Raw genomic sequence first — 27,833 nt, 5'->3', positions numbered from 1 at the left:
ATCTTTATTAAAGAGATGCTTGTTTAACCAGCAACTACTGAAGGGCAAAGGAAAAATTTCCTCCTATGCTGAGCTCTGCCTCCTATGCCAGCCTTTAAGTGTTCTTAAAAATATAGTTCTCTGGTACTTAAGTTTCACCCTCTGACAGAGAAGTTGGAATCAGATATGCTCACAGGGCCTGCATAAGGACAGGCTAAGGCTCCCTTGGTTATTACGTACTATTGTTACTACATTCTTTCCATACTTGATTTTCTTTCCTGCCAGCATTAGGTCTCCCCCAGTCCCATATAATTGTTATTTGACAATGAGAAAACATTTCATTTTCTCAAAAGTTGGAACCTTCAGCCCTCTGAAAGGGACTCCAGTTCGTTTTATTTCCGGAGTCACTAGATGTGTTCCTATGCTCCCCCAACTTCAGGAAGCACTGCTTGCCGTGTCCACAGATGCATCGACAGAATTTAGTTACCTTTTGTGTCCTGCATCACAATTGAGCTGTACTTCAAGAAGGTTATCAGCAGGTTGCTGGTTTGTACATCAGCATCCAAAGGCAGCTCTGCAGAGCTTATAACTGGAACAAAGCAGATAAGACATGTTTACCCTCCACATATACAAGAGATAACTATACAAAGAATTAAGTCACAGGTTCACAGAGGTGGGCTAGAATTAACTTCTCTGTAGGGTCACGTGAGCTCCTCCTCCTTCATGACCACCCAGCAAAGATTTTGTCTTAAAGATTGGTATCACTCTACCCAAAGACCATTTCTCCTGCTCCAAGTACATGTTGGGGTACCTAGCAAAGGAATAGCCTTCTTTCCCTGCCCTCCATCCCCCAGGAGATCAGCCTGCTATTTTAGCAGCCATCAATATTCCCAACCTAGGGAGCTCCAGAGATTCTCACAAACACGTAGCTAATCCCTGTAAGCAATGCAGCCAATATGCACACCATTCTCAGTGTGGAAAGAAACACCTCCAGCAAAGATCCTGAAGAGTTTCAGTAATTCTGGAATTTCAGTTCCGAAAGGTACACTTCAATTCCCCTCCTCCCTGTCAGAGGTAAGAGAACAACTAGCCTCTCTTGCAGAAGCAGCACAGAAGACAGAAATGTAATGATTATTGCATGACCAAAGTGGCTTGCTGTAGATCATCATATAAAGATTTTTTTTTAAAAGCTCACCCATGTTTCCCAAAATAGAGAATTAGAAACAGCACCTTTATAGATCAAGAAGCAGAAGCAGTAATGGCTTGTGCTAGTGAAATCACATCACAGCAGGGAGCAAAAGTATACTTTCCATTCGTGCAGCAGGCCAGCAGCTGACTGGCATTTCTTTAGGATACACTCCTCACTACCACCAGCCAAAGTTTTGAAACCTTAACACCGGGCATCATCTTCCTTAGACTTTACAAGGAGCTATCTCATTTGCTCAGCTAATTGTGCAAGGCCCCTCCTGCTCACTCCACAGACACCCTCTTAAGCACTGAGGCTGGGAGCTGTCAAATCTCTATCGTGCAACAGCCTTGTCTCTACTGATGATTGAGCCTCAGCTGTCCACAAGGACCATTCTCAGCCTTTCCAGTAAGCAAGACTTTACATGAAATACTGACAGGGAAAACCAGCAAATGGGAAGAAATGCATCATGCATTTACCAGAGATAGAGCCTGCCAGATAAATCTGGTATCTCTTTTGAGAAGATTAATTAGAGACCAAAAAAAACAAAACAAAAAACAGCCACGATGGATCTAGTCAAGCAAGACTTTAGTAAAGCATTTGATGCAGTTCTGTATGAAAAATGAAGAGTGAAGCCAATAGATAGGGACCAATAGAGAAACTTAAAGTACATCAAAGATCTGACAAAGGAAAAACAATTGGAGAAATTATTAGTCTGAGAAGAAGTTACTACTGGAGTTAATTACGTGTCAGTTCAGGCAACAGCTTTCTTTTTTGTTGTTTGATAATCAGTCTGCTGATGGCAGAAAGTTGAGATGTGTAAACACAGAGGAATATCAGGCTGCGCACAAAGAACTGGATAAAACCAAGGACCAGATAACAAACAGGATGAAATTCAACAGTGCATGGTCAAGTACTCAGAGACTTAGTTCCACTGCAAGCTGAGAGCTCATCAGCTAGAAAGGAACCAGTTTGAAACCTTGGTAAACTATCAGATCACAAGACAACTGTGAGCTACCAATACAAAGTACTGAAAAGACTAAATGTGGTCCTACAACATACAAAGAAACATATTCTGGCAGAGACAGGACACAGTAATGCCCTGCACAGGGTACTGGTGAGACCTCATCTAGAATACTGTCTGTAATTACAGTGATGCCATGTTCAAAGAGAATGACCTCATACTGGAACAGGTGAGGAGAATGGCTAGTAGGTTGATCAGAGCAATAGAGTGCCTTTCTTATGAGAGCAAAATACAGAGAGGAGCAACCCAAGAGAGGAAAAAGAGCTATTTCTGCTCCAAAACAAGGTTAGCATCATGATAAACAGGTACAAACTGTATGCCAGGAACTTCACATTGAAAAGCTGAACATTTCTAACAGAGGAACAAGATGCTGGAACTACCTCCCAGTAGGAATTATTGTGAGACAAATCCAGCAAATCTTAAGACGGAGCTTGATAAATTTAAGAGATTCTGCAACAACATGCCTGCAAGCACCAAGCACTAGATTTGAGCAGTCAGGGGATCTTTTCCAGTTCTGTGTTCTTCTCCTACCATGAATGTGACACCACTTCCTTGGCTGCCTGGGAGCTCTTGGCAAACTCAAGTTTTCACATGTGGTGACTTCATAGGTGACTTGAACGATGATTGCCTGAAGGATCTCTCTCTTCTCAAACTGTAAAGAGACGCCTAAAATAGGGCTTCCTTTGTACCAGAGACAGATCTGCAGACCCCTATAAGGGCACATGTTGAGAATTCCCCTTTCCATTTACCCTCAGGAATGCTCGAGACTTTTCCTCACACAGACCTTGAGGAAACAAAAGGGTATTTACAATGAAACTGGACCTTGCAAGAAGAAATGAGGAATTATTCTTTTGAATATTATTATTGAAAATTATTATTTTGAATGGTTAGGCTTGGGGCTGGAGGGGAAGTGAATTGATCTTGTATGCGACTGTATCTTGGTTGGAGAAGAATTTGCAAGTGATACACCTTAACAAACAGAATGCCTTTCACCATTCAAGCTTTAAATCTCATAACTCTGCAATGAGATAACTAAGGTGTATTACCTCTGGAACTGGGTCTAGTACAGGCGCAGAAGGATGAAGGAGAAGAACCATCAGGAAAATCCAGGAATCTTAAAACTGAGCACTGCTCACAGGTCTGGGCCATGCTGCTTCTAACCTCCTGTGACTTAGCACCACAGCACTCACTCCATACAGAGTCAGCACTCAATACTCCGCACTAGGAGACTATTGCAGAGTTTCAGCCCCAATTCAGAAATCCAGCTTCCTGCTAGTTTATTATCTTCTGTTATTTTTCTTAAAAATAAGTTTTAAACCACACAATATTTTGGTATGGGTAAATTTTAAGGAAAGGGGAGGGTTATGGCTGACAGGTAGAAAGGCCCAGAGGATGGCAGAGGTTCTTAGGGAGCTCAGGATTTTATGATCACCTTGAACACAAAAACTGTAGCCGTTGGAAACAACAGGCCAAATAGATCAGTGTAACATAACTGTTTGAATTGCATCAAAGTAGTGATGGAGCTTTTAGTTTCTGAAGGCTGCACATCCCCAAGTGTGAGCTGTTTTAGTCCATTCACTCTTGAAGCTCTGGGGCTTCTGACATGTTGCTAACATGCCCAGCCTGTTGGCAAAGTCTGTGCAATGATACTAGAAGCTTCTTCACCCCCCAATATTATGAATAGCTCAAAGATTTAGCTAAAGGTCTGAAAAGATGTATTTATATCCCTAGTGAGTCCTTCTGGAGCTGTTACAATGAACGCGCTGAATGAATATTTAACAACAGTAAGCAAACTGACATTTAGATACTACGATGACAGACATACTCAATTTACATAATATGGATCAACAGTTTCCAGCAAAAGTCTTATTTAAAAAAAATTTTTTTTTTAAGTCACTCTGAATAACACATCACTGCTTATCCTGGTTCATGCTACAGATCTTATTTTTTAATACAGACATTTTGAAACTTGAAAAGGCCTTAATTCACATCATAGGCTACCAGCCAGTTTCAAACCAGAACATGAACACATTTTTAAACACAATCAGCATAAAAAGAGTGCCTGAAACCCATAGATGGATTTCTACATGTTCCTGTAACTTGAAAATAGCTCAGCTACAATTTTTTTAAAATGCATGAAAAGAAAGCAATCTTTTCATTCCAAAGCTGAAATGCTTCTTGCTAATTCTCAGCCATAGGCAAATTTTACAGCTGAGTTGCAAGACCTTAGAGAATGAGGAAGATTCTGACGTACGTTTAAAATAACAGCAGTACTGAAGAAGCACCACTCAAATTAAACCAAGCCGAGGTCCTTGGAAAAAAAATCAGAGAGGAGGGATCAGCAAGGTAATAGCAAGTAGAAATAAAGAATGCTTCCCAGTGTAATTGCTACACATTAGGATCAGCTCCCCTCCTTAAACTTAATAGCCTTACAAGCAGCAAGATGCCTCAAGCAAAGCTTCAAGATCCCTGCCTCTGCTGAAAGCAGAATGGCTTTTGTTTTGCTTTTGTTTTTTGATAAATTAAAAAAAAGAGACAAAGGGAGAGAGCGCATGCATGTGTGAGCGAGAGCGCGCGCACAAGCTGTCGATGCAAGTAACACAAATTCTGTCAGTTGTATAATAAAGTGTGTGGGTGGATACATTTGCAATGAACGCTTTGAACAGAAGCCCACAGAATGCCCATCCCTGTACATTTTACGGAATATACACAGGGAGAGTTGAGACATGGGGGGGGGGGGTTAACTGAAGCTTTTGATATCCATGGTAACCAGATAGAATTCATCTACAAGGAGGATCATTTTTAAGTAGGATATCCAATGACCTGAATATCAGATACTACTGGGTAACCCAGGCTGCTTTTCCCCAGAAATATTTCCAAACTCTGCTCTATTCAGTCCGACTCCATTCTTTTGCTAAACACTTTCTCCAGATCTAGATGATGTCACTGAAGTACACGACAACAACCGTTTGATTTCTTCTCTTAATTTGGGCTATACCTACCCTACCTTAAAAAGCAGGGCTTTATTTTAGATGACCTCAATATGTATTTATGTGGACACTTAGCATATCTCATTTAGAAGAAAGATCTCAGTGCAAGCAGCCATTTACAAAGCCTGCCAGAGAAGGAGGCAGAGAGAGGGAGGAATCCCTCAACCCCCAGATTAGATTTAAATCCCAATTAATTCAAAGCTAGAGACAAGTGCATTAATGACAAGCACGAATCCACTTTGATTCTCTATATCTGTTCCAGCAACATGTATTCCCAGGCAAAGAACAAGACAACTGATACTAGAAAAATTCCTAAGTAAAAGCCTACATTAAACACTAACAGGCTCAGTGCATCTTCATACAGACACTGGGACAGTACTGTTTTCAGAAGGAACATCAGCGTAATTTCATTGACCAATATACCACGGAAAAGAGGAACTACACAATTCATCTTTTAAACAGCTAAAGAGTAAAGGAATACCTTTTGTTCATGTTTAATAAGGCAGTCTCTCCAGGAAGAGAAAACCAGGTTACATCTGCTCCAGAGGGACTGCTTTAGTTGCCACCTTGAGAAAGTGCTTGGCTAGTTATAGTTACTTTTAAATGTTTGCCCCCAGGAGAACATTACATTTCTCACCATCTGAGGAAGGCGGGGTGGTTCCAAGTGGAGTGACAGGTGTTGTTGGAACTGGGCTTGTTGGTGTTGTCATCAGCCCCATTTCAGGATGGCTCTAGCAGAAAACACAAATGCCCGTACACAGGTCAATAGCTTTTCTCTGCACTAGCCATACGGATCACTACTTGTACTGTAGCAGACTCTCACACAATAGATGTGACTAATGAAATCAAGAAACTTCAAACTCTTCCAAAAAGGAAGGCTATGCTTCCTGACCTTGGACACCTACAATTAAACTGTACATCAATTTCCTTACCCATCAAAACATATAAAGTGGTGTCTGTCCCCAGTAGAAAGCTATCACGCCCTTCTCCAGTCTAGAGTAGAAGACATGCAGAAACCTACACTGCTTATAGCTTTTGGTTCCTGCACAACAACCCAAGGGTGTGCATTTAAAGTCTTCCTCTATGATCCTTTTATTTCTCTTTTTAAAAGCAGATCCTCCTTCCTCTCCTCGCCCTCCACCTGCTCATATTTAAAGATGATGGCAATTTATTACTTCCCTGCCTTGCTGTAAAGCCCAGGCACCGCAGGAAAAGAGTGCATAACATAAATAACACTATCATTATCGATCCTCTCTGCTTCCATCAGTTGGTTGCTCTTCCCATTTCATCTTTGCTAATAGTTGCCTGCCTAATTACTGCTTTGACTTTACTCTTTGTAAGCTTCCGGATCTATCCAGACTGGTGAGACTGTAGGCAATCTGCCATGCTATTTTAAGTTTGGCTGTCAAGCAGAGTGTCCATTTCATAGGGCAAGTTTTACATAAATGTATCATCCTCAAAGTGCCTTAATATATTATCACAACTTCAAAATAAAAGAAAGGGATGTAGAACTGCTGATTTTATGTTAGTTCCAAGGGATTTTCTAGAGCACGAGCAGATACCCTCCACATTATCTTTGAATCTTTGTTCGTTTTATGAACAACTATAAATGCATATATTTTATGGGAAGCAAAGACACACACACTACAATTCGAAGACAATTTTAAATCAGTAGAGGTAACAACTTTGAAACATGGTTTTCCATTGAAAATCTTACATACAAAGAGGTTCACTTCCATAGGTTTTACTAAGGTGTTTACCTTTCTCTTCCTCAAACATTAGCCGTCAGGTGAGAGAGAACAGTGCCACCTAGCAGCAAAAATTGTGGACCAACAAGCTGGTAAGTATACACAAACCTTAACACTTGAGGCATCAGTGCAATGGTATCCCTCTTCTTCCTATTTGCCCACAGACCAGCAGGCAGACATTCACACAGTCCCTCATCCAGCAATGGACACAAATGTAGACATGAGCACTTCTCAGCTTTTATGAGGTTTTCTTGAAGGACAGCATGACCTACCTTGCCCTCTCAAGTGATGTTCCTGGGTAGATTATGTGTAATCCTTCATCAGACCTGCCACTTCAGTTAAGCCCACTGAATGGTGACGACTTCAGCTATCACCTTCACAAACAACACCTGTTTCATCCTTTTACCATTATTTTAAGAGGCCTTACTCCAGCTGCTTATTTCCTATCCCCCTCTCCTTCCTCAGGGAGATCTTGACCACGTGAAGGCCTGACTTGGTATTAGACAGAACTGAAAGAGCAGAAATCTCTCATAAGTGTTAGGAATTAATAATCTGGACAAATGGGATGCAGACAACTTGAGCAAACTAACCATCCATGGAATAGAAACTTTCTTCAGCAGCAGAAGATCCGCCTAGACTTCCCCCATCACTACTGCTTTCAGTAGTTCTTTCTGCCTTCCCCAAAGACCTCTACTCCCTCAGTCATGCCAAGTGTCTAAGCAATTATGTATGGCTCCATTCTGAGGAGCTGAAGTCACTGGGGAAAGGTGATAACTGTTTTGATATCATTTTTCTCACAGACTACCAGCAGTACTTGTAAACCAAAATTAACAGCCTGAATGTTTTCCTAAACCCATCCAGCTACCCCTTCAAGCAGCCACAGTGCAACCACCAGATCAGACACTCATTATTATCTGTCTCCCAGCAATCACCAACTTTGAAAACTCATGCAGTGTCCAGAGAAGCATTCAGAGCTTTGTGATCAGATGTATGGAGCAGTCACTGCTTCTCAGAACACTGTCACTGCTCTTTCTTTCCTCACTACAAACAGCACAAGCAGGAGTGCTCTGTTCTGGCAGCAGATAGTCTCCCAGGCGAGAGCAGTTAGACTTTCCAAGGAAGTCTGGATACTAAATACTATTTGGAACAACCACCCTCATGTGTCAATTAGTCCCTAAGCCAAGGATACCCAAACAAACAACAGTATGCAAACTATGTGCTTCCAGACAGGACAATACATCCAGCTTGGAGCCCGATCAGCTTTTTTCCCTAAGCCCTAACTTATCATGGGCATGAATTGCTCTGATAGCTGCAGCAATCTTACCCTTCTCCACTCCAATCCACTCCAACCTACCTAAAGGCAATATTAGTAGGGCACAGAAGGAACTCCATGCAGCCCTTCCCATACAGTGGGAAAAATGACTCTAACATGAGCTGCACCCTCAAAAATACAATTTTTTTCTGGCAATGCAGAAAGCATTTCTTAGTGCATAATAAATCCAGGCCCTGGCTGCTTTTGATCTTTTATGCCCATTTACATCTACGACAAGTACCCAGGGAAAAAGGAAGTGAAATGATATCTTTTCACCACTTCTGTTTCTGATTTTTGATCTTGAAGACATCCACTACGAAGAAAAGTGCAAACACTGCACTGAAATTCACCTGTGCCAAAACTGTGATGAAGTTTCTGTTTAAGTGAACAGCTTCATAGAGGGCCAGAAGGATTGCTTCATTCGTTCTGTGAAAGGGATACAGACAAAAGCATAGTTAGTTATGGGCTACTGATAGATGAGAATCCGAGTGCAAAACTTTTCAGAGAAGCATGACCCATCTGAGCAGACAGACTTTTGAGTATATAAAACTCTGCCTCTGCAATCCAGATTTTTTGTTTTTTCATTATTAATAGTACTTAGCAGTCCAAAAAATAACAGTTTCTAGAGCTTGACTATAGTCTTTGTTCCCCTCCTGCTGAAGGTCTCCCTGATTCCTCAATCTCAGGCAGTGTTTTCTCTTTAAAGCCCTTACTTTCTGAGGGCAGAGGTTCTTACAGACAGCCCAAACAGTCATATTTATCACTTGCCCTCTTAATTTAAAAAACACATTCTTGGGGACAAAAGGGTATGAACCATTGCTTCCCACCTGCCACCTCCAACATCCCTATCATACATTAAAAATGCCTCATAGAAACCACAATTTTATACACTTCACTGCAAACAATTCAGCTGCGGTTCCTCCTGCTTCATCCTTCTCACTTAACACACACATTATTTGCAGAGGTGTGGTACCGTTTTAGTTACAAGGCCAGAACTGATGCCTCCTTAGTTTGTTTTGCTACATTAAAACATCTCTGTGATGGAGCAGATCATGTTTACCAGTGTGGTAAGTTGCCATTCATCGTGCGGCTAACATCTGTGCACTTACTGGACTGATATCTTCTCATCAGCATCTGCTATGAACATGCTGCCCACCTATGGAAAGAAAGAGTATTGCATAAGAAGAATTTATGAACACTCTTAGGCCAGTAAAGAGAAGGCATGGGTATAACTAAGTCTGAAGTGCTCTGGGAGAGCATGCAACTTTCCAAGGCACACATGCAACTTACTTTCTAAGACCAGTAAAATACAGACAGGAAAAGTCTACAGACTGAGTGGGATGACCATCTATAAACACATTTTCTTTCACACTGCTGTCATTGATCAACGCGTCATGTGTCAAATCATAGAAAACAGGACTGAAATCTGATTCCCAATCTGGATTAGCCTATGATTTTGAGAACCAGTAGAGATCATTTCCCATCTGCTTGTCCCCAGGCAAGAGCAGTTTTATCCATGTCACTCCTGACTGATGGCTGTCAACACTGAACTGCCCTTACTTACAGGAAGTTTTCCTAGTGTCAACTAAATCTCAGGCTGCAATTTATATACAACACAGCAAAGCAGTCTGAACAATGGAGACACTGGATCCTCTCTACATTGAGATGAGACAAATTCCCAATTGCCTTATGGGATTTACTAGGGACCCTCTCTGAAAAAGCAGAGACTGCCTGTTGCAGAAGCCAAGCATACTTCAAAGCTACAGTGCACCCAAGCTTGAGGAACAAGACAATATAGAAACAGATCTCTAAAGCTAGCCACAGACTAGGCTTTGAATATGTCTGGGGCACCTTGTGCTGTAGCACCTTCTCTGTTTTAGTCTACATCAGCAGACCAGCAACATGTTCTTAAAAATAAGTAGCTGTTTAAAGCGTCCAACAAATATCTAAAAATAAAGTCAACTTCAGTGAAGAAGATGGAGGAAAACAGAATTTCATTATCAACCCCAGAATAGAGATTTCATCCTTTTGAAAGGGCTTTCCCAGACAGACAGCAATATGCTCCTCAGAATATAGCTATTTCATTTGTTTTTGGTGTGGATCAATGCATGTCCTCCTCCAGAACAACATCCTGAACCCACAGAGCTTTTGGAAATTCTCACCCCCCGATGAACTTCCATGAGGCCCCTACTTTAAGAATAGAAAAATACTCCTTTCTTGCTTACCATATTGGTTAGGGCTGAGAAGAAGCCACTCTGGTGCTCCTCTTCCTTATCTTTGTACTGCCTGAACAAAAGAGAAAAAAAGCAAAAGAAGGATGAGGTTCCAGGTTAGAAATAGAACTAGGATTATTTTATCCAAATCCCCATAGGACAGCCTTGCCTGATTAGGATACAGGCTGGAAAGAGCTCCAACATTCACATTCCCCTTTCCAAGACCTTGCAAAGAGAGATGTAAAGGGTGTTAAATACATGTAAACCATGTAGAGTTGAAGTGGGGATGCTGGAAGAGGCAACTCTGAACAATGTCTCAGCTAAAATTAAAGGAGAGGGGATTAAGTGACTTAGGAATTTTTTGTCCAGCAGTGGCAACAAAGTAATTGACCCCATGAACACACACAGTCCATATCAAACAAAAACATATGGTAACAGAACAGTTTCACTTCAATCATCATCAGCTACAGGCTAAACCACAGTTGCCCATCCTACGGCCAGCAGGCCACTAGAACCCATGAACACCATTACACTGTCTCACGGCCCAGTTCCTGCCTGATCCTGAGCTCCCCTACCTAGAGAAAGGCAGGCTAGAAGCTGGCTCTATGAACTGCTCTGCTGACAGGAGCCTGTTCCTGCCTGCCTGCCTTCCAGGACAAATCTGGAACACACAAGGATGTTTTTGAGCAGGCTTAGCAAGCATGACAACATGAGCAAGCATCACACCTATTATGCATGTAGAGCTGGTCCAGAAACATGACAGTAGTGTCTACATCATGAGACCCTTGATTGGGACTGGAATAAGTGAAGTCAAAAAAGGTTAGCTACCTCAGATTTAAGCTAATTTACTTTATTTGGCATTGAAATAGACTAGCAAAGTTCACATAATCATTTATTCCATCTTTGGTATGGGAATAACTTCTGCCAGATTACAAAACTCAGTTTTGAGCTTTCCATTAAGAAAAAGGCTGTTTGCTGCCCAACATACAACAGAAGAAATGCTTAGTCAACTGCTTGTCTGTCAGTAACTAATTCAGAACAGTCAAAGGTGTATGAGGAATCTCCCAGAAAAGCAATGGGCTTTCCCCACAGATTTAACGATCTGATTAGACATAATGTAACACACAAGATAACAACTCAAAAGTTTTGGGGAAGATTAAAGGAAAGAAGAAAAAAAAAGTCAGGCATAACAGGCCGTAGCCTGAGACAACTTTTGTCAGAAATGAAGGAAGTTGGGTGGGTGGAGGTTTTCTTGTTTGACTCTAATATGTTAAATATATTTATGTGATTTGCAGGCTTGCATCATCTTGCAAGCACTACAATAATAGCAGACATTCAAAAGGAATTAAAACATTTTTCTGGACACTTTGAAAATCCTCCTGCCTGAAAAAAAACTGTTGGGTCACCCAAGCAAAACTGTTTAATAAATAACTGCACAAAAGATACAAGTTTTCCTGAGAAGAAAGCACTTCAGAAAAATTTACAAACACGTAAACAGGGGCTGAAAACATGTTATTCCTCCTGCTGGCTTTCTTCAGAAGTAGTTGCTGCTGTTTACCATTTGCAATAGCATACATTCCCCAGATCACCCCCAACCTGATTCAACCTGGCGTTTGGATAGTCCTGGATACATTTGTTTGTTGTAGATTAGGTTCAGGTAAAGCAATTTTCCATCAGAGAAGTACTCAGCAAATCATTTATCATCTTTTCACTTGGGACCATGTAATTTTACACAAGGTTCACACAGAGGTAGAATCAATGATGGCAAAAACATACAATAGAAATCTACAGCAAGATCTCTTCCGAATCGCATTAGCCAGCTGGCACAGATGCATTCACACTGGCAATAACAGCAACAACAGAGCTGAAGTACCTCAAGGCACAAGACTATTCCCTTCCTCTCCAGGCGCATCAGGGCTGTTAAGTGATAAGCGTTTTAAAGTGCTTTAACAAACAAAACAAAAGTTTATTGAAAGGGACAGCAACTACCATGCAGCTAAAAAATGAACGAGTTAGGCCTTACCTGTTGTACTCTGATAAAGCCTGGGCAATAACAAGTCCCATTCCCTGAAAAAAAATGTTAAAAAAATCTTTACATTACAAATATCAAGCAGGAAAACAAAACTGAACACACAGTAGTGCTTTACCACCCAAGATACCCTGCCATGCTACAGAGAATTTCCTCTGCAGCAGTTTAAACTTTTAAGACACACTATGACACAACACAAACATCACCCAAAATCAAGGCACCAAAAATTAAAGCTGGATACCTAACTACAGAAAGTTACTGGGGAGAAAGTTTACTCTCCTGGGGCCTTCAGACAAAGCCTACTCACTCCAGAAGCCTCAGTAAAGTGGCAAGACTCTTAGAAGACTTTCTTAGAAGAAAGCTGGTGTCAGAGGAAAGATATCTAAAGGTTCACAACAAAGGCCATAAACACTAATGATCTCTCCAGTTCTTGCAAATGGCCTTCACCAATCCGCAGCTACTGATCATCCTTCTCTCTCAAGCTAATTTAATTAATTCAGAATGATTGTTCTCACTCTTTAGTTAGCATGGAGTTTATTGCTTTTATGTCATGTGCAAAGAAGAACTTGCAAGTCTGGACCTCTCATAGCGTTAGGTGTGCTGCCACCTCCTATCCAGGCTTGAAAATAGACTCAGGGAGTGACTACAACCCAAGATATGTTGCAGGACTCTTGATTTGGGTACACACTTCCACCAAGCTACAAGAATTGCCTTATGGACTGTTAAGGCCAGATGACACAGCACTGGATAGGAGATACAAGATAGCTTTTGCCAAAGAAGGTATCTCTTTGGAAAGCAACAGCAAGTAATGTACAGATAGTTCATTAACATATAATATATCAACTTTAGTACATTTCTTGCTACACAGCCTTTCCACCACTCCCACCATTTAACTGGTGATCAGTCTGTCCAAAATATGAGGTACTTCATCCATCTCAAGAGTTCAGTTAGGGAAGAAACCCACTATTCTAGTGGTCTCTGTTGTAGCACTGTTCCCAAATCATCTTCGCATCAGATGCCAAGATGGCACACACTCATGGAAGAACATCCCCAGAAGTAGAGAGGAATAAGTCAAATACTCACATTAAGCGTGGGCTCATCATCTACAATGGAGAGCTTCACAATGTAGGGATTCACTGACTGCTCAGGGAAAAAAATAAAAAGGAAAAAAAAAGGGAAAAGAAAACTGGTTTTAAATTCAGTCTTAAAAAAAGAAAGAAAGAAACACACAACAACTTATCTTTCAAAGTTTACCCAGCCACCCTAGGAGGAATTTCCCTCCTGTTCCACAACACAGAATACACACAATTCAACAGGAGTCACCAACCAAGTGCTAAGGCTACTATGCCTGGGCCACCTTCTCTTTACTTGCTCAGCTAGGCAGGCTCCTGCTTTTAGTTAAGAAGAGAGGGAGTTTCAGCTTCTTTGCTAGCTTGACTGCCAGTCTTGAAAGTGGAGCTGCCATCCTCCAAGCCTCTTATCTGTGACACACACTACTATGCAGCAGGCACAAGCAGTACAGCTGGGACTGAACATTAGCGTTCTGATATATCTTTTCTGCAACGCCTTGCAAAGATTGCTTAAAGGAAGGACCCAAGAAAGCATGACAGTGTTACAGACTCATCTGCTAAAGAGTTAGAGCTCAACGCTTAACAGTTTACACCACTGAGAGCTAGAAGTCTTTGGAGAATACAAATTTCTTAAACTCTCAGCTTAACAGAACACACAGAGCCCATCTATAAAGATAAGCCCTATTAATTTAGAAAGTATTTTAGATTAGCAATATACATTTGTTTTTCATTGTTCACATGCGTCAGTGCAAACCTAACAAAAGTTGATTTGGAACCAGGACAGAGAAGAAAAGGCTCTATTTGTACAGCAGATCCAAAGAGGATGGGAAGAATAAAGCACTCAAAGCATGCATCAGATGCAGCCTCATAAGTTACCCAGTTATCTGTCTTGCCCAAGGCTTGACAGCAGGTTAAAAATAAGACTGATCGAAAAACAACACCCTCACAATTATTTGGTACTATGGAAGAATCGAGTTTTGTCTTTGGTTCAGAGACCAATGATAACAGAGCAAAGCTCAGCCAGCCTGTCAGCCTGCCTCCCGCAGCATGGTAGCACTATCTGTCATCTCAGAAAGACAGAAAATTCTCACAGAACCCATCTGTGCATGAAGAGTGCAAAGACATTTACCGGTAGCTCGAGAAGAGATTCCCATTGAGTAACAATACCTGCTCCTCTTTGTACAGCCACACTCCTCTTCAGAAATTACATCTAGTCGGTATCAGTAAAGCCTCCTGCAGGCCTCTCATTAGCAGGCCTCATACAGAACAGTGGCCAACCTGCGACTCATAAGCGACAGAAGTGATGGGTCTTTGCCAGGAAATGGGGAGCAGGGCTATGCTGGTATAGGGGCTGCAAGGTTATCCAAATCCCCAGATGTGGAGAAGCAGCAAACTAGCAGGTACTGCACCAACCAGTGCCACCAGGCTGTCATGAGACCTAGTCATATGCTCAGGCCCATCAAAGAAGAGAGGAGGAGAGGGTTTGTTATCATCTCCAGCCTATGAACTACACTTGGGGCTCCTGTTGCCCTTGACTCTCCAAGATGTATGCTACCTGTCTCCTGCCTCTTGGCAGTGAGAAGATGTCCATGCATGATGAATAGGGCCAGGAAGTTGGCCAACCTTGCTGCAGACATCTGCCTTCTCTCTTTTCAAGTGTCTTCTCCAAATCTGCAGAAAACTGTTCACTAATTCCTGTCTTAAGCCTCTCCATGCCTCCAGTATGTTCCATGCCTCCTCTGTGCTTCTCTAACTCCTTAGAGAGCAGACAGATGAGTTAGAGCAATGTAGTCGACACACAGTATTGCTGTATATGGGACATGGCAGTTTCTAGTGCCTTTCAGCATACTGCAAGCCTGTACCAATCCAGGCAAGTACAGCTTGCTCCCTCCACTCCTTCTGAGCCAACAGTTCCAAACTTACTTACTGTGAGCTTTAGCCTGCACATATACAACAAATTTCAGCAACCTGCAAGTTGTACAAGTACCTCTGCTAAGCTCACACGATATTCCTTGACTGCTTCCCTATTCTAACCCTGTTATTTCAGTTTCCTTAATTTTCTCTTACTGGGAATCACAGCAAAAGGTTTGGAAGGCTAAATAAATTATACCTGCCACTCCATAGTACCCACCAACACGCAACAGCCTTGAAAGCTGGCTGCTAAGTGTTTTGAAAACTCAAGGGTGTTCAGTGAAGTGGTGACAGAAGCTTAGAAATAGCTTCAGCCCCCACCTGCCTCCACAAATAAAAAATAAAAAAAACCCATGATTCTCAGCTCTTCAAACACCACAAGTCTTCTCTGATCACAACCATCAGAGAACAAACATGGGTATCCTCTTCAATGATGAGGAACAAATACAAATTCTTGGAACCTGGGAATACAAGACATCCTCCATGAATTACCCACCATTAGTTACCAACAACTGCACAGAAATGAGGACCAAATCTGGGAGGAGATCATTACCAGGAAATTTCTAAAAGACAGTCCAATTAAAACCACATCAGAAACGCAATCCCCAGGTGAGACATGCTATAAAGTAAGCACGCTATGAAAATCCACAGAAATCTAGCAGAGGGAGTGAGATCTCCCTCACACTCCCAGGTATACACCAAGTTCCAGCACAAACCTATGTGAAGCAAGTTTTTGCTAGGAAAACAAAGCAGAAAAAAAACAAGCCAAGCATGCATAATACCTAGTTAGATGCTTAAATTTATCTTTACATCTGCAGTGGAGACCTGGGTCTGCCTGATTATCCTTCACAAGGCTTTTCCCTCAACACTCACTGGGGACTTCAGCAGCTTTGCTGCCAGCCCTGATGAGACCATCTCGTCTGCTGGCAGGCCATCTTGAAGGGAATTAGGGCTTGAATAATGACTTTTTTTGGTTACAGGGATTGATTTAAAATAATTTAAGCTCTGAGAGAACTCTGAAATTCTTTTTTTAATCAGCTTTAAAAAGAGGAATTTTCTAACCCCTTCAATGTTTAAGAGTCTCTTCAGCACCTGCAGTTGATGAGGTACAGGGGACAGAGTGCACAGAAGCAGACATGAAGGGCTGTTGGATACACTATATGCAGCCAGACAAGAGTACACAAATGGGGGGGAAAAAAAAAACCATACATTTTCACTGATTTCTTTCAGTCCTGCTTAGCAAATGACAATATGCAATTCTAGCAGGTTGAACATGAGGTAAAGAATTTTTCACCTAGATGTTATCAAGGCATATATTTACTTACAAGTCACTGCTCTGATTTTATATTTTAACTTGCTGTTCTAGCAGCCATCTCTTAGAATACTGAGAAAGTGAGAGAATAAATGCTTTTCCCACAATATTTTGTCTGTTTGGCAGCCTTCTGTGTACAGTTAGCTTCACCATTTTCCTTATGTAGTCAATCATTTAGTTACCCTTTTATGCTTCCTTCACATAGTACCAAGGTAGAAACATTTTAGAATCCTGTTCTGTATTTCAGAGAAAACTATAAGAGATAGCTGAACACTTGAGTAAGTATATACTGTGAACAATTTTTAAAAATTATTAGGTTTCAGATCAATGACATCCCTTTAAAGGTTCCATCTAAAAACGCGTATATCATTTTTACTCCTAGAACAAAGTTAATGAGCAAACTGAAATTTCAGGTCGCTACACTGGTAATGAAATCATGGACAACTATTCCCCAGGGAATTTGAAAGGAAACTAGAAAATTCACATCCCCAAAATATGAAAGAATACATTCATGCAAAACACACTGGTACTCTCATTAAAGACAGAAAAAAATCATAGTCAGCTAATGAATTTTCAGCCTAATTAGATTTTCTTAAGCAATTGGAACAGCAATTTAGCAACCAATGAAGTTCAGAACAAAAGAGAACCTATCAACAGTAGCACAGTCAAGCTGGAAAAAAAGAAAGAAAAAAAAAGAAAAAAGAAAAACCACACACACACTCTACACAAGCTAAAATTTTCATTGCCAGACATCTGCCTCAGGCTGGATCTGTTGGTTTTTTTTGGGGGGGTGGTGTTGTTTTTTGTTTTTTTTTAAACATCAGCACAAACAGTTAATTTCCTTTGGGTGCCCAATTTGAAGACATCTAAGACAGTGTTTTCCAGAGCACCTGACACCAACTAAATGCTCTACAGAAAGCTACTGCAAAAAGCATAGGATAAGTCTTATGTACTCACAGCCCTCTACGTTACTAATGAGATAAACTATAGCACACAGGGATCCACAGCTCAGGAACAAGCCTAAACAGCTCTCTATCTTTTGAGCAGAATGCTTAAGTTAATAAGCTATCACCAATGTGGATAAGGAAAAGAGTTATATACTTTGCTCAGGGGACACAAGCTAAGTAGGTAACTCTTGGACAGACTCAGCTTCAATTCCACTTCCAAGACGTAGGCATAAGGCAGAGGCAATGAGAACCCTGTCTTCCCAGTCTGTCCTTGCCAACAATCCTACCCATATCATTCCCATTAGTTTTTCTCATGGTCCTATACTAAAAGCAAACTGCATGCTCCTGCTCCGTGCTACCAGGGCACAGACTGAACAGAGTTCACAATTCAAGATACAGACAACATTCACAGGAATGGGGAAACACAGGTTGTCTCAGTCATTTAATCTAGTCCCTGCCTCAGCCTATTCTATAGGTCTATTCATAATCCAAACAAGCTCAATTTTAAAAGCAGGTAGGTTTTTTTTCCCCCCAGTAATTCTACTGGGGGGGGGTACATTCCAGAACTTTCCCTCTTTTTCTACCCACCAATTTAAGTTTATTAAAATGTTGCCAATTGCAGAAAAAAACTGAAGCTGGATCATTAAAACATCATGCCTCACACAAAGAAAAGTCAACACTATGATGCTTTTTGACATTCCATATTTCTTTTTCAAGGCAATGAAAAACAGGGAAAAAATGGGAATGCACCACAAAGTAGCACAGTCTAGAAAAATAAAGATGAATAAATTTTCCTGAAGAGGAATCAAATAGAGATGGACTTCTCTTGGATATACTGGCTATGATGTTTCAGTTCAGTCTTTGGTCACATCTTCAACATCGCTTTGGGGATCTACATTCTTTCAGTCTGACAGTCAGGTGATGACTGACAACTCTCTTTACTTTGGAGACTATAATTGCACACTCACACACACAGGAAAACATGCAAGTTCTGCACAGTAGTAACTCTTCCAAGAGGACCTTCCCCCAAAAGCTTCCGCTAAGGAAATACAAATCTCCTAGCTAGTTTCTCTCATGCTTGCAAAAACTAACTGTAAGAACATCATATATATTTGTATAGATACATACAAAGACAGATGCAAGAATAGCCACTGTCAAAGCTGTACTTCTTTCAGCAGTTTGCATAATACAACTGCCTTGTAAAGCTTCTGTAGCTATATGCTGGTAGCCTGATACATGTTATAGTTTGTATTGCTAAAAACCATATTGTAGGTCTTATTAATTCACACTGGTCTCTAGGTTTTTAACAAAATAGAAGGGATTTTTCCTGTTACCTGTGTAGAACACCTACCTCATATTTTCTGTAGTTGACCAGCAAGGCAAGAAGGACAACAGCATCATAGCCATGTTCCCTGCGACTAAGTGGGCTGGACAGAATCTGGAATAAAGAATCACATTGTTCTGTTCAGGCCTGTTTTGGGAAGCTGGCAGTGGCTCTCACACCATGCATGGCATGAAATGTATACATAAGAGCAAATTATGTGCTAAGTGAAAGACGATATTTAGGACTTTGGGAGTGTCAGTGCTCCCAAGAAATTTGCAGGTTCCACAAAGAGAAACTTATTACATCAGAGAGAGGTACAAAGGCTCTCTGGGTATATAGGGCAAATATATTTCTCAACAGCACTGGACAGTATCTCAGTGCACTGTCAAAACTCTCCGTGCAGTTTTTGTGGGTTTCCCCAAGCCCAATTCCACTTCTAAAAAGTGTAACTTTATCAGAGAGCAGAAAATAGCTTCAGTATATCCAGACTGACTTTAGAAACAAGTTCCTCTGATATAGAACTCCTCTGTGAAATTAGCCCATGGACCTATTCTGCTTCTATCTGAGCACAAATGTCTCAAGTGAAAATAGTTTAAAGACTCAGTGACTGAAAACAGCAGATGGGGAAAGGTGGGGGGAGGAAGCCCACAACCCTATGAGTGAGCTATGGATGGAAGTGACACGCAGCACCAGCTAGCTATGTTGCATTGAAAGAGTTAAAAAGCAAACACATGATTGAAAGCTCACACTACGGAAAAAGACCCCCTCCACTAGAAGAAAAACTCTTACCTGTAAAATAGCTTCAAAGATACTGTTAATCATCACATACTCCAGGATGGTGTTCTGGCTAATGTTATCTGTCACCTGAACGCAAACACAAGTTTTAAAATCTGATCTGAAGTCCCCCATGATGCTGTAGCTACCTCTGGCACACACGAGGAACTGAAGAGTTATACTACCAGATGGACACATTTATCCAGAATCTCACACTTAGTCAGCAAGTCAGGGGTGTGAACAGCGCGAGAGCTAGACATGAAGTAAAGGAAATCTGTCCTGCCTCCCACATCTTTCCCTGGCAAAAAGCATGAGCCACGTACAAAGAACTTCCCATTTCCTCTGCAGATTGATATTGCACAGCCGCGTGACAATACTATCAGCCACTGAAGCAGACTGCTACACTACAGGCAGAGAATGAAAGAGCAGGGCCCAGATGCTCCACCGAGCACTTTCCTAGTGGAAACAGGGCAGTGAAAACCTCCCCCATGCTCTATTATCTCTTATTCCAAGAGATGCTGAGTGGCCATTTGCTCCAACTTCTTCAGTCTTCCCATCCTCACCACAGCTGTCTACTCCACACTTCCTTTTACTTTCTTCAGCCTCTCCCCTCTGCTCCCTTCCTTCCATTTATTTGAGACTTCTTAAGTATCTCTTTCCCTAAAAAAAGGGTGAATTTAATTGATGCTTCCTCCTGTGTCTCTTTCCCTTTGCCCCTGCTGGCATCTGTCTCATAATAAAGTCTCTGTGGCAGAAAGAGTCCGCTAGTCTGTATCAGTACCGTGGTTAGAGCAGTGAGGCCATGTTCTGGCCTGATCCTTGTTCTCATTCATAGTTTCTCCCTCTTAAGCTTCACACTACAGCATTCTGCTTAAATTTTGAGACAGTTCCATCCCTCAAGATGTGGCTCATTTAAACATTTAAGTTATTACACAGCTAATGTTTACTTACCGTCACCAAGCAGAGAAGTAGCTTCAGACACAAACTTTTGAGGCTTTCAGAACCTTCTGCACAGAGAAGCGAGTCCAAGCTCTCCATCAGATTCTATAGAAAAACAATTATGTCATTTAAAAGTAATATTTAAGTTATACTGATATTCCTGTATTTGAACCCTTCAAAAAAGGCTTCTTATATCAAATATTTCAAATAAAGTGACATTGTTCCAGAATCGGTAATTAATCCATTACAACTGCTATATACCACAGGCTATATTCACATCATTGGTTCTCAATACTGCATTGTGTTAACTACATTTTAATGACTATACACAGACCATCACAATCATTTTCAAAGAGTTTTCCCCAAAGACAACAGGATTTTGTATACATATAACAGTAAATTTTATTCACATAATATTTCTGAGCTCTACAAATATGATCTTTCTTTCTGCTTGCAAGCCAGTATTATCAGTGCTTTCTTTTTTCAATATTTCCCCATTTTTCTTATATATATCACGACATTTTGGTCTTGTGCAGCACACCTCCATTAATAGTACATATATTTGTTATTATTCAGAATAAATATTGTATAGCCATTTGATAAATATTCATAAATAATTGTTTTCCAAATTACTAACTAAATGACAGATAACACATTAATTCTTAAAGGAAAAGTATACTTCTAATAGCTAAGAAAATACTTAGTATTTTTTCCAAAATATATTTCTTCTCTTTGGAGAGAGATGAAAGATAAAACAGGAATTCAGCTTTAACTGCAGTTTCTTTTTCTTTTCCCAAAACTCAGCACCTGATAAGCACCAAATAAGTTTACGACAGTATATATGCTGACGGAAATCAGAGCACAAAGGCTATGACTATCAGCTAAAAATTAAATGCAAGCTATGAGGCTCAACAGTAGGGACTAATGGCCTGTGACAGTCTTTTCTTGCCTTAAGATTTCTTAACCATAATGAATCTACACCACAAAAAGAAAGGAAAAGAAAGAAAACACTCTGTTGTTATATTAACAAACATGGGGATCCAAACCATCCTTCTTTGTGCCACTAGCAGATAAAAGACTTCAGGACAGCTACATTTAATAACTGGCAAGAGTATTTCCCCAAATAGGCAGCTGTGTCTACTGAGATGTGCCTACAAATAACTGCCCCTGCAATATGGCTGGTGTGCAGCAGAGTGTTTCTTTACATTCCCAAGGTCTCACCTTCATACATAGCTCTGCCTTATCAAAACCCACAAGCATGTTGATTATATCAAACCCAGAGGTGGATTTGTTCTTCTGATGGACACCCCGAATCAATGCACACAATGTCTGCAAAGGGAAAAATCAGAGTGTAAGATGTAAGGCCACACCTACAACTCAATGGCAAAACCTGCCCTAAAATACCCTCAGAAGACTAGCAAAATGCAGATAATTGAATGAATACCACCAGCTTAGAAGTCATACATTTGTCTCAACTCTTCCATCTCTGTTTCTAAGGAATATCTTGGATGCTGAGGACTCAGAAAGATTAGAGAAAAATATATTTATTCATATTTTTCCTGTTTATTCACCCCTTCATTTCACAGCACTTTGAAGAAAGGCAATCTCACGGCTTCTTCTGTACAGACCCAGTTTGTACTATTCTCTTCAGACATCATCAGGCAGGAACACAACCTCTGGAAAATACCTAATTGTGGCTTTAAGGCCAAAAATCTTGATCAGGAAACTGCAAGGCAGAAGCAGTGTCCAATATCAGCCATGTCTATGTGGATGGACATACATAAGAGCTTCCCAGATTAATTGTTGATTCTAAACATGCCAAAGACACATCCATATAACATAACTTCTCACACTGTGCCTGTCCACACAGCAGATGCTTTTCCTAGAGATAGCACACATTCTTTGTTTGGTTACCACCATGCTATACTAAGCCTGACCAATGAACTGCATCTCTGCCAGGAAACAAGAAGAATCACTTCAAGGCTATTAAGCAGCTTAAGTTTTCTAACGACTTTAGGAATTTTGAGGACCTTTACACTAAACCTAACCTCTTCTGTACTTCTTGCTGCATGCATTGGATTATGGTTCACACCGAATTCTTGGAGATCACTGGCAACATATAGGTATCAGCACACAATGCTTCCAGCAGATACTCCGGAAAATTTATGGACAGCAGATGTCCCATCTGCCCCAAAAGAAGAAATGGCTGTGGTGACTTTTGTCATCAGGCACCTTTCAGGTCTATGAAGAGGAGAATGGGGAGGAATATAACCTTTGCAGTTTAAGATTTCAGCTTGAATTGATCTATGAGAAAAAAATTAGTTTAAGAAGATGTAAAGCCAGAGACTGGCAGACCACAAAGAACGAGCAGACCTCTAGAACTGTAACAGAAGCAGAAGGGCAAGGTAGGCTTCTTTTTTTTGGTTACTGTCAGAGATAGGATATGGGGCTAAAGAAACATTTAATTGGTATGGCCTTTCTCAGGAAAAAAAAAATTGTTTACGTACGTTTTGGCTTCAGGATCACCCTTCACAATGAACACGGTGCGATTAAGAGAACCCTTTCCCAACCCATGTTCAGGACACGATCTGGTTTCTCTTTACATTCACACAGCAGGATTCTGCACTGAAGCCCTGGCCCAATTTTTGCAGAGAGCCTGAATTCAAGCTTGGGAATTCATGGCTGGGCTGGACTGTCTATGTAGCTATAACTACAATGTTTAATATTAATAGCATCCTTTAATTCAAGAGAAAAAAAAAAGCAAGCAAGTTTGCATGTCATCACAGGTGTAAATATTCCATTTCACGACAGCTTTTTGCAGCTTGCTGCTGGTCTAATGCCTCCTACAGATGACTTCCCCAAATCCGAAACCCATATGCTGTATTCCTGCAGCTGACAGAAGCTGCGACACATGCATTCGCCAAACTGCAAGAATCAGCTTGGGAACTGGTAACATCAAGTGTCAAGACTGAAGAGGACAGTCTCCTGTGCAATCACAGGACAGCATACCTTTGGCAAGGAACAACCTGCAGGAAAAGGGCTTTTAATTCTGGGTGACAATTCTTCACAGCTTCCAATTAGGAAGTTGTCCAGTAGGGACAGTCTCCTGTATAAATTTCATACTAACTTCTCCAGAATTGTATTTCATTTTTGACCAACAAGGCAATTCAAAAAGAGGCTAAGGGGGGGAAAACAAGAGAAAGTAGAAGCTAGACAAAGCTGTACAGAGTAATCTTGAGCCCCAAAATCGATAGCCTGTAATGTGAACAAGCCCATCTTGTCCCTCCATTCCCATCCACTTCATCCTGCAACACCAGATCCTCTTAAATTTTGAGACAAGCTACCCTTTCTCAAAGACTGAAGACACTGTATTTGTAACCTCCACACAAAATGAGTAAAAACTACTCAGCAGACACCACTTCTCATCACAACTAAAGAAATAAGCACAAGATGTTTGATACCGTCAGCAAACATATCACCTCATCAGAAGCAGAGAAGAGTATTCCCTATCTCTCAAGTCTGGTACCTGTAGTGCATTGACCACTCTGATTGGGTGCTCCTCACCCAGTGCCTGGATGCAGTGCTGGAACAAGCAGTTGACATTATCTTTTATCTTCATTAACTCTTCCCCATCCAGGGCCTCCAGCTTGCCTTCTAGATATTCCAAGTTGACCTGTTAGGTTAAGAAACAGTTCATGCATGTTACACAACTGCTGACAGTTTAGAAAAGCAAGTCCTTGCACTGACAGTCTGCCACTTCATAGGCAAAACAGCAGCAGCAAATCAGAGGATATTCAATTTTTATGTTACCTTCATGAGAAAAAGCTCTTCCCAAAACCTAGGGTTGCATTTACTGGGGTCTTCTGTCTAAAAGAGAAAGTAACGGCCATGAGAGAAAAACAGAAGAAACCATTCGGACAAAAGTTAAACAAAATCATTATCACAAGTAGTTCAGAATCAGAATAATTTCTCTGGATGACACAAGTGGTCTTACAGCACAGAATATTATCTGCACAGATTCCTAGAAGTAGGATAACAAATAGAAGCAGCTCTCAACTGGGATGCCTCTGTATATTTTCTGTATTGTTTTTCAAGAAACAGTTTTCCTCCCCAAATTAAACGGTGTCAAAACAGCTCTCATAACACCCCAGGACCTTTTTCTCCTTTTACTGCATAGATCTTCTGTCTCCCACCCCATTACTAACTTCAAAGCCATGACCTCCTTTAGATCACAAATGGTCCTGGCAGACAACAGGACACAGTGAAAATATGGAACAGAGAGAAGTACAAAGCTCAGCATGACAGTAGGAGAGCCCGAAGTATATGCCTACACTGTGCGATTCTTACCTTGCGCAAAGAATCTACCATGCAGTGCCTTCAGCACAAATTAAAACATGAAAATTTAACACAGCACTTGCAAAACAAGGTGCTCGAGTCCTTACCGTGAAAATCTCATCATACATCAACACCACTTTCTCTTTCAATGGCTTCTTGGAGGCTGAAGACTTCCGGAGCAGCCCACCTTTCTTCTCTGTTTGGGCCATGCTGTATACCCTAAAGGTAAGAACAAAAACAAAAACCCCTAAGAAAACTTCAACTTTTCTTCAAGGCATATCCGGCATGTCACAACCATGAGATTTCTTCATTACACCAAGATACTAATCAGTCTCTCACAAGTTGGAAGCAGGGGCTTTAATAACTGTACCAGATAAGAAATCAGACCAAAGGTCCCATCTAGTCCTATATCCTATTTCAAAGAAAGATGCAGAATCACAGAACCACAGGCAGATACGGAATAAGCTGCTTACAGATAAATTTTCTTAATTCTACTCTGCCAGAAGCCAATTCATAACTCAGAGCAAGACAGTTTACATCAAAAATATATATATTTTTTTTAATCTCACTGTATGAGCTGTGATGCTTGTTATCAAATGGATACCCAGTCCTTTCTGATGCTGGTCAAGCCTCAGGGACATCTTGTGACAAAGAGCTCTTGAAACTGTTTGAAAAAAGTCTCTACCTGTTTTATTTGCTGCCTACCCATGCACTTCAAACTCTGCCTTTGCACTCCGAGGCCACGTCCAATAGTAGGAAGCAGTTGGCTGCAAAGCTTCCCTAAAGCACTCCAGGCACCCTTGCTCATCCCTACCTCTGCACCTTGACATCCCTCAGCTGTGCCAGCTGCTCTGCAAATCAAGCCAGAGAAGTGCCCCAGCTTCAAAAACATCATGGGTGGTTTAGTTTTGGGGGGAGGGTGGAAGAATACGGGGAAGACAGTTTGCAGAAATTTTTTTTAAATCAGATCAGCTCCCAAACCATTTCACAGCAAAGGAAGTTTTCTAGTAAGACAAATGGGGTTTACTATAATTAAGTAATTTGTGCCTCACACTCACTGTTTATCCTATTTTAAAAAAAAAACAACTAAGAAGTATTGTTATTATAAAATGAGCTGTTAATAAAACAAAAAGCAACAGCCATAGCTTCAGTCCTGAACACTCCTATAGTCAAGCCATTGCAGGGCTGAGAGTCAGAATACATAACTTCCAACATACTCTCAGCCCAGTGCTGCAACACACATCACCAGTCTGATCTTGTAAATATGAATTTACCTGCAATCACAGAACTCTCCAGCAAGCACCACAGCTTTAGCAGTGCTCTAACCTGCTCCATCACTGCAGCGGTGTCAAAGCTACCTAGCAGAAAGGGAATGTTGTCCCCTCTCACATCCCTGGACCACGCTCATATCCCTGAGGCTCATATCCTGCCTTTCTCCCAGAACTCCAAAGGTCATTACAAACACGGCAGCAGCACGTCTCAGGCAGAGGTCTGACTTAAGTTATGCTCCAGAAAAACAAGGGCAGGCACTTGTGGCAGCTACACTCAGGCATGCTAAATTATGCATGGAGAGGTAAGTACACTGCACTCTGCCTCTAAGACCCCAGAGCTTTCTGAGTTGGCAGCCATGGAGACAGCTTTGGATTTAGCCTTCACTGCAGACTGCCTGAACCTCTTCCACAACCACAGCACATTCAGATCCAGCTTTCCCTCAAAGAGCAGGTTCCGGTGACTAGTGAATTGCCAGTGCTACATCTCTCCTGTATTTCTTCCACTGCAGACAGGCTTTGATTGCCTTAGACCACAACTGTGCATCCAACTAGGATTCCCAGGCCCCCAGAGTCTGCCACAGGTTATTCAAACATCCATCACTTGAGCCATAAATCTCAATTTCAAATGGCTTTGGGGCTGGAGAATTGATGCTGCTGCAAAAGGCTCCACCCCTGCTGTGAAGGGCAAGAGCAGTCTGGATGGGAAGGCAAAGGGTGGGATAGAGAACAGCAGATCTCACACCTGAAAGGCCGGGATTTATAGAAAGGGGAAGAGATGTCCTTTCTTCCCACTAGGAAGGGAGTATGCACAGCTGGGTGGTAAAGGGTTGGTTTGTGTCTGCTGGGGCAGAAATGGAAACGGTCCCAAGAAACACTGTCAGAAGAAAGCTTAGGAACTACTGCACTGTAACCTTACGTAAATAAGGAAAGTATTTCTGCAGCCTACTAGGTCTGTATTTCCAGTTAAGATGGAGAAAAGGTTTCAGTCTAACACACAAAAAAGAATACATTACTCAATCATCTTGATAGCTTCCCTCTTACAGACTTCATGTTATTTTTAAACCGTCATGGGAAATAAGACATTAATTAGAAATTTAATTGGAAACAGAGAGAAATCTATTAAAAACCAAATCAAGAACGATGTCACTTTTAGCCTAACAAGACAAATTTTGCCCAAGATTGTACAAAACCATTTTGCAACTAGATTTGTACATTTCTGAACCTAAAAGCAGCCCCCAACCCCAGCATACAAATATATCCATCAGTGTGCTTCTAATTGGATTACTGCTAACGAATCCCAGCGTCAGAACTAAAACCAACTTGCAGGGCTTCTAGGTCAGTGTTCTCGTATCAAGTTTGTGTATGTACAGGAAGGCATCAATACGCTCTGCCTAGACCTTGAACTGCTGAGAGATTACAATATGTTTTAATATTTTTCCTATGCTTATAGAAAGACAGAAAAAGTCTAA

General features: G+C 41.2%; 1 protein-coding gene across 6 annotated transcripts in view; it reads right to left on the bottom strand.

Annotated features, from left to right (window-relative positions):
- Positions 1 to 27,833, bottom strand: part of ARMH3 (armadillo like helical domain containing 3) — a 138,893-nt gene that overhangs the window by 98,300 nt on the left and 12,760 nt on the right. For all 6 annotated transcript variants that reach the window (XM_067300145.1, XM_067300151.1, XM_067300150.1 and 3 more), the window contains 14 exons: positions 25,201 to 25,312; positions 24,569 to 24,625; positions 24,285 to 24,431; positions 21,980 to 22,087; positions 20,771 to 20,863; positions 19,835 to 19,909; positions 19,073 to 19,159; positions 13,565 to 13,621; positions 12,476 to 12,519; positions 10,465 to 10,525; positions 9,349 to 9,395; positions 8,590 to 8,665; positions 5,817 to 5,910; positions 467 to 568 (listed from right to left, as the gene is read on the bottom strand). In XM_067300145.1, the coding sequence (XP_067156246.1) occupies positions 467 to 568; positions 5,817 to 5,910; positions 8,590 to 8,665; positions 9,349 to 9,395; positions 10,465 to 10,525; positions 12,476 to 12,519; positions 13,565 to 13,621; positions 19,073 to 19,159; positions 19,835 to 19,909; positions 20,771 to 20,863; positions 21,980 to 22,087; positions 24,285 to 24,431; positions 24,569 to 24,625; positions 25,201 to 25,312 (1,160 nt within the window). The remainder of the gene's footprint in view (positions 1 to 466; positions 569 to 5,816; positions 5,911 to 8,589; positions 8,666 to 9,348; positions 9,396 to 10,464; positions 10,526 to 12,475; positions 12,520 to 13,564; positions 13,622 to 19,072; positions 19,160 to 19,834; positions 19,910 to 20,770; positions 20,864 to 21,979; positions 22,088 to 24,284; positions 24,432 to 24,568; positions 24,626 to 25,200; positions 25,313 to 27,833) is intronic.

Source organism: Apteryx mantelli, chromosome 7, assembly GCF_036417845.1.
Source record: "Apteryx mantelli isolate bAptMan1 chromosome 7, bAptMan1.hap1, whole genome shotgun sequence".
Classification (NCBI taxonomy): Eukaryota; Metazoa; Chordata; class Aves; order Apterygiformes; family Apterygidae; genus Apteryx; species Apteryx mantelli.
The sequence above is the reverse complement of the archived record's forward strand: the minus strand, read 5'-3'. Positions and strand labels throughout refer to the sequence as shown.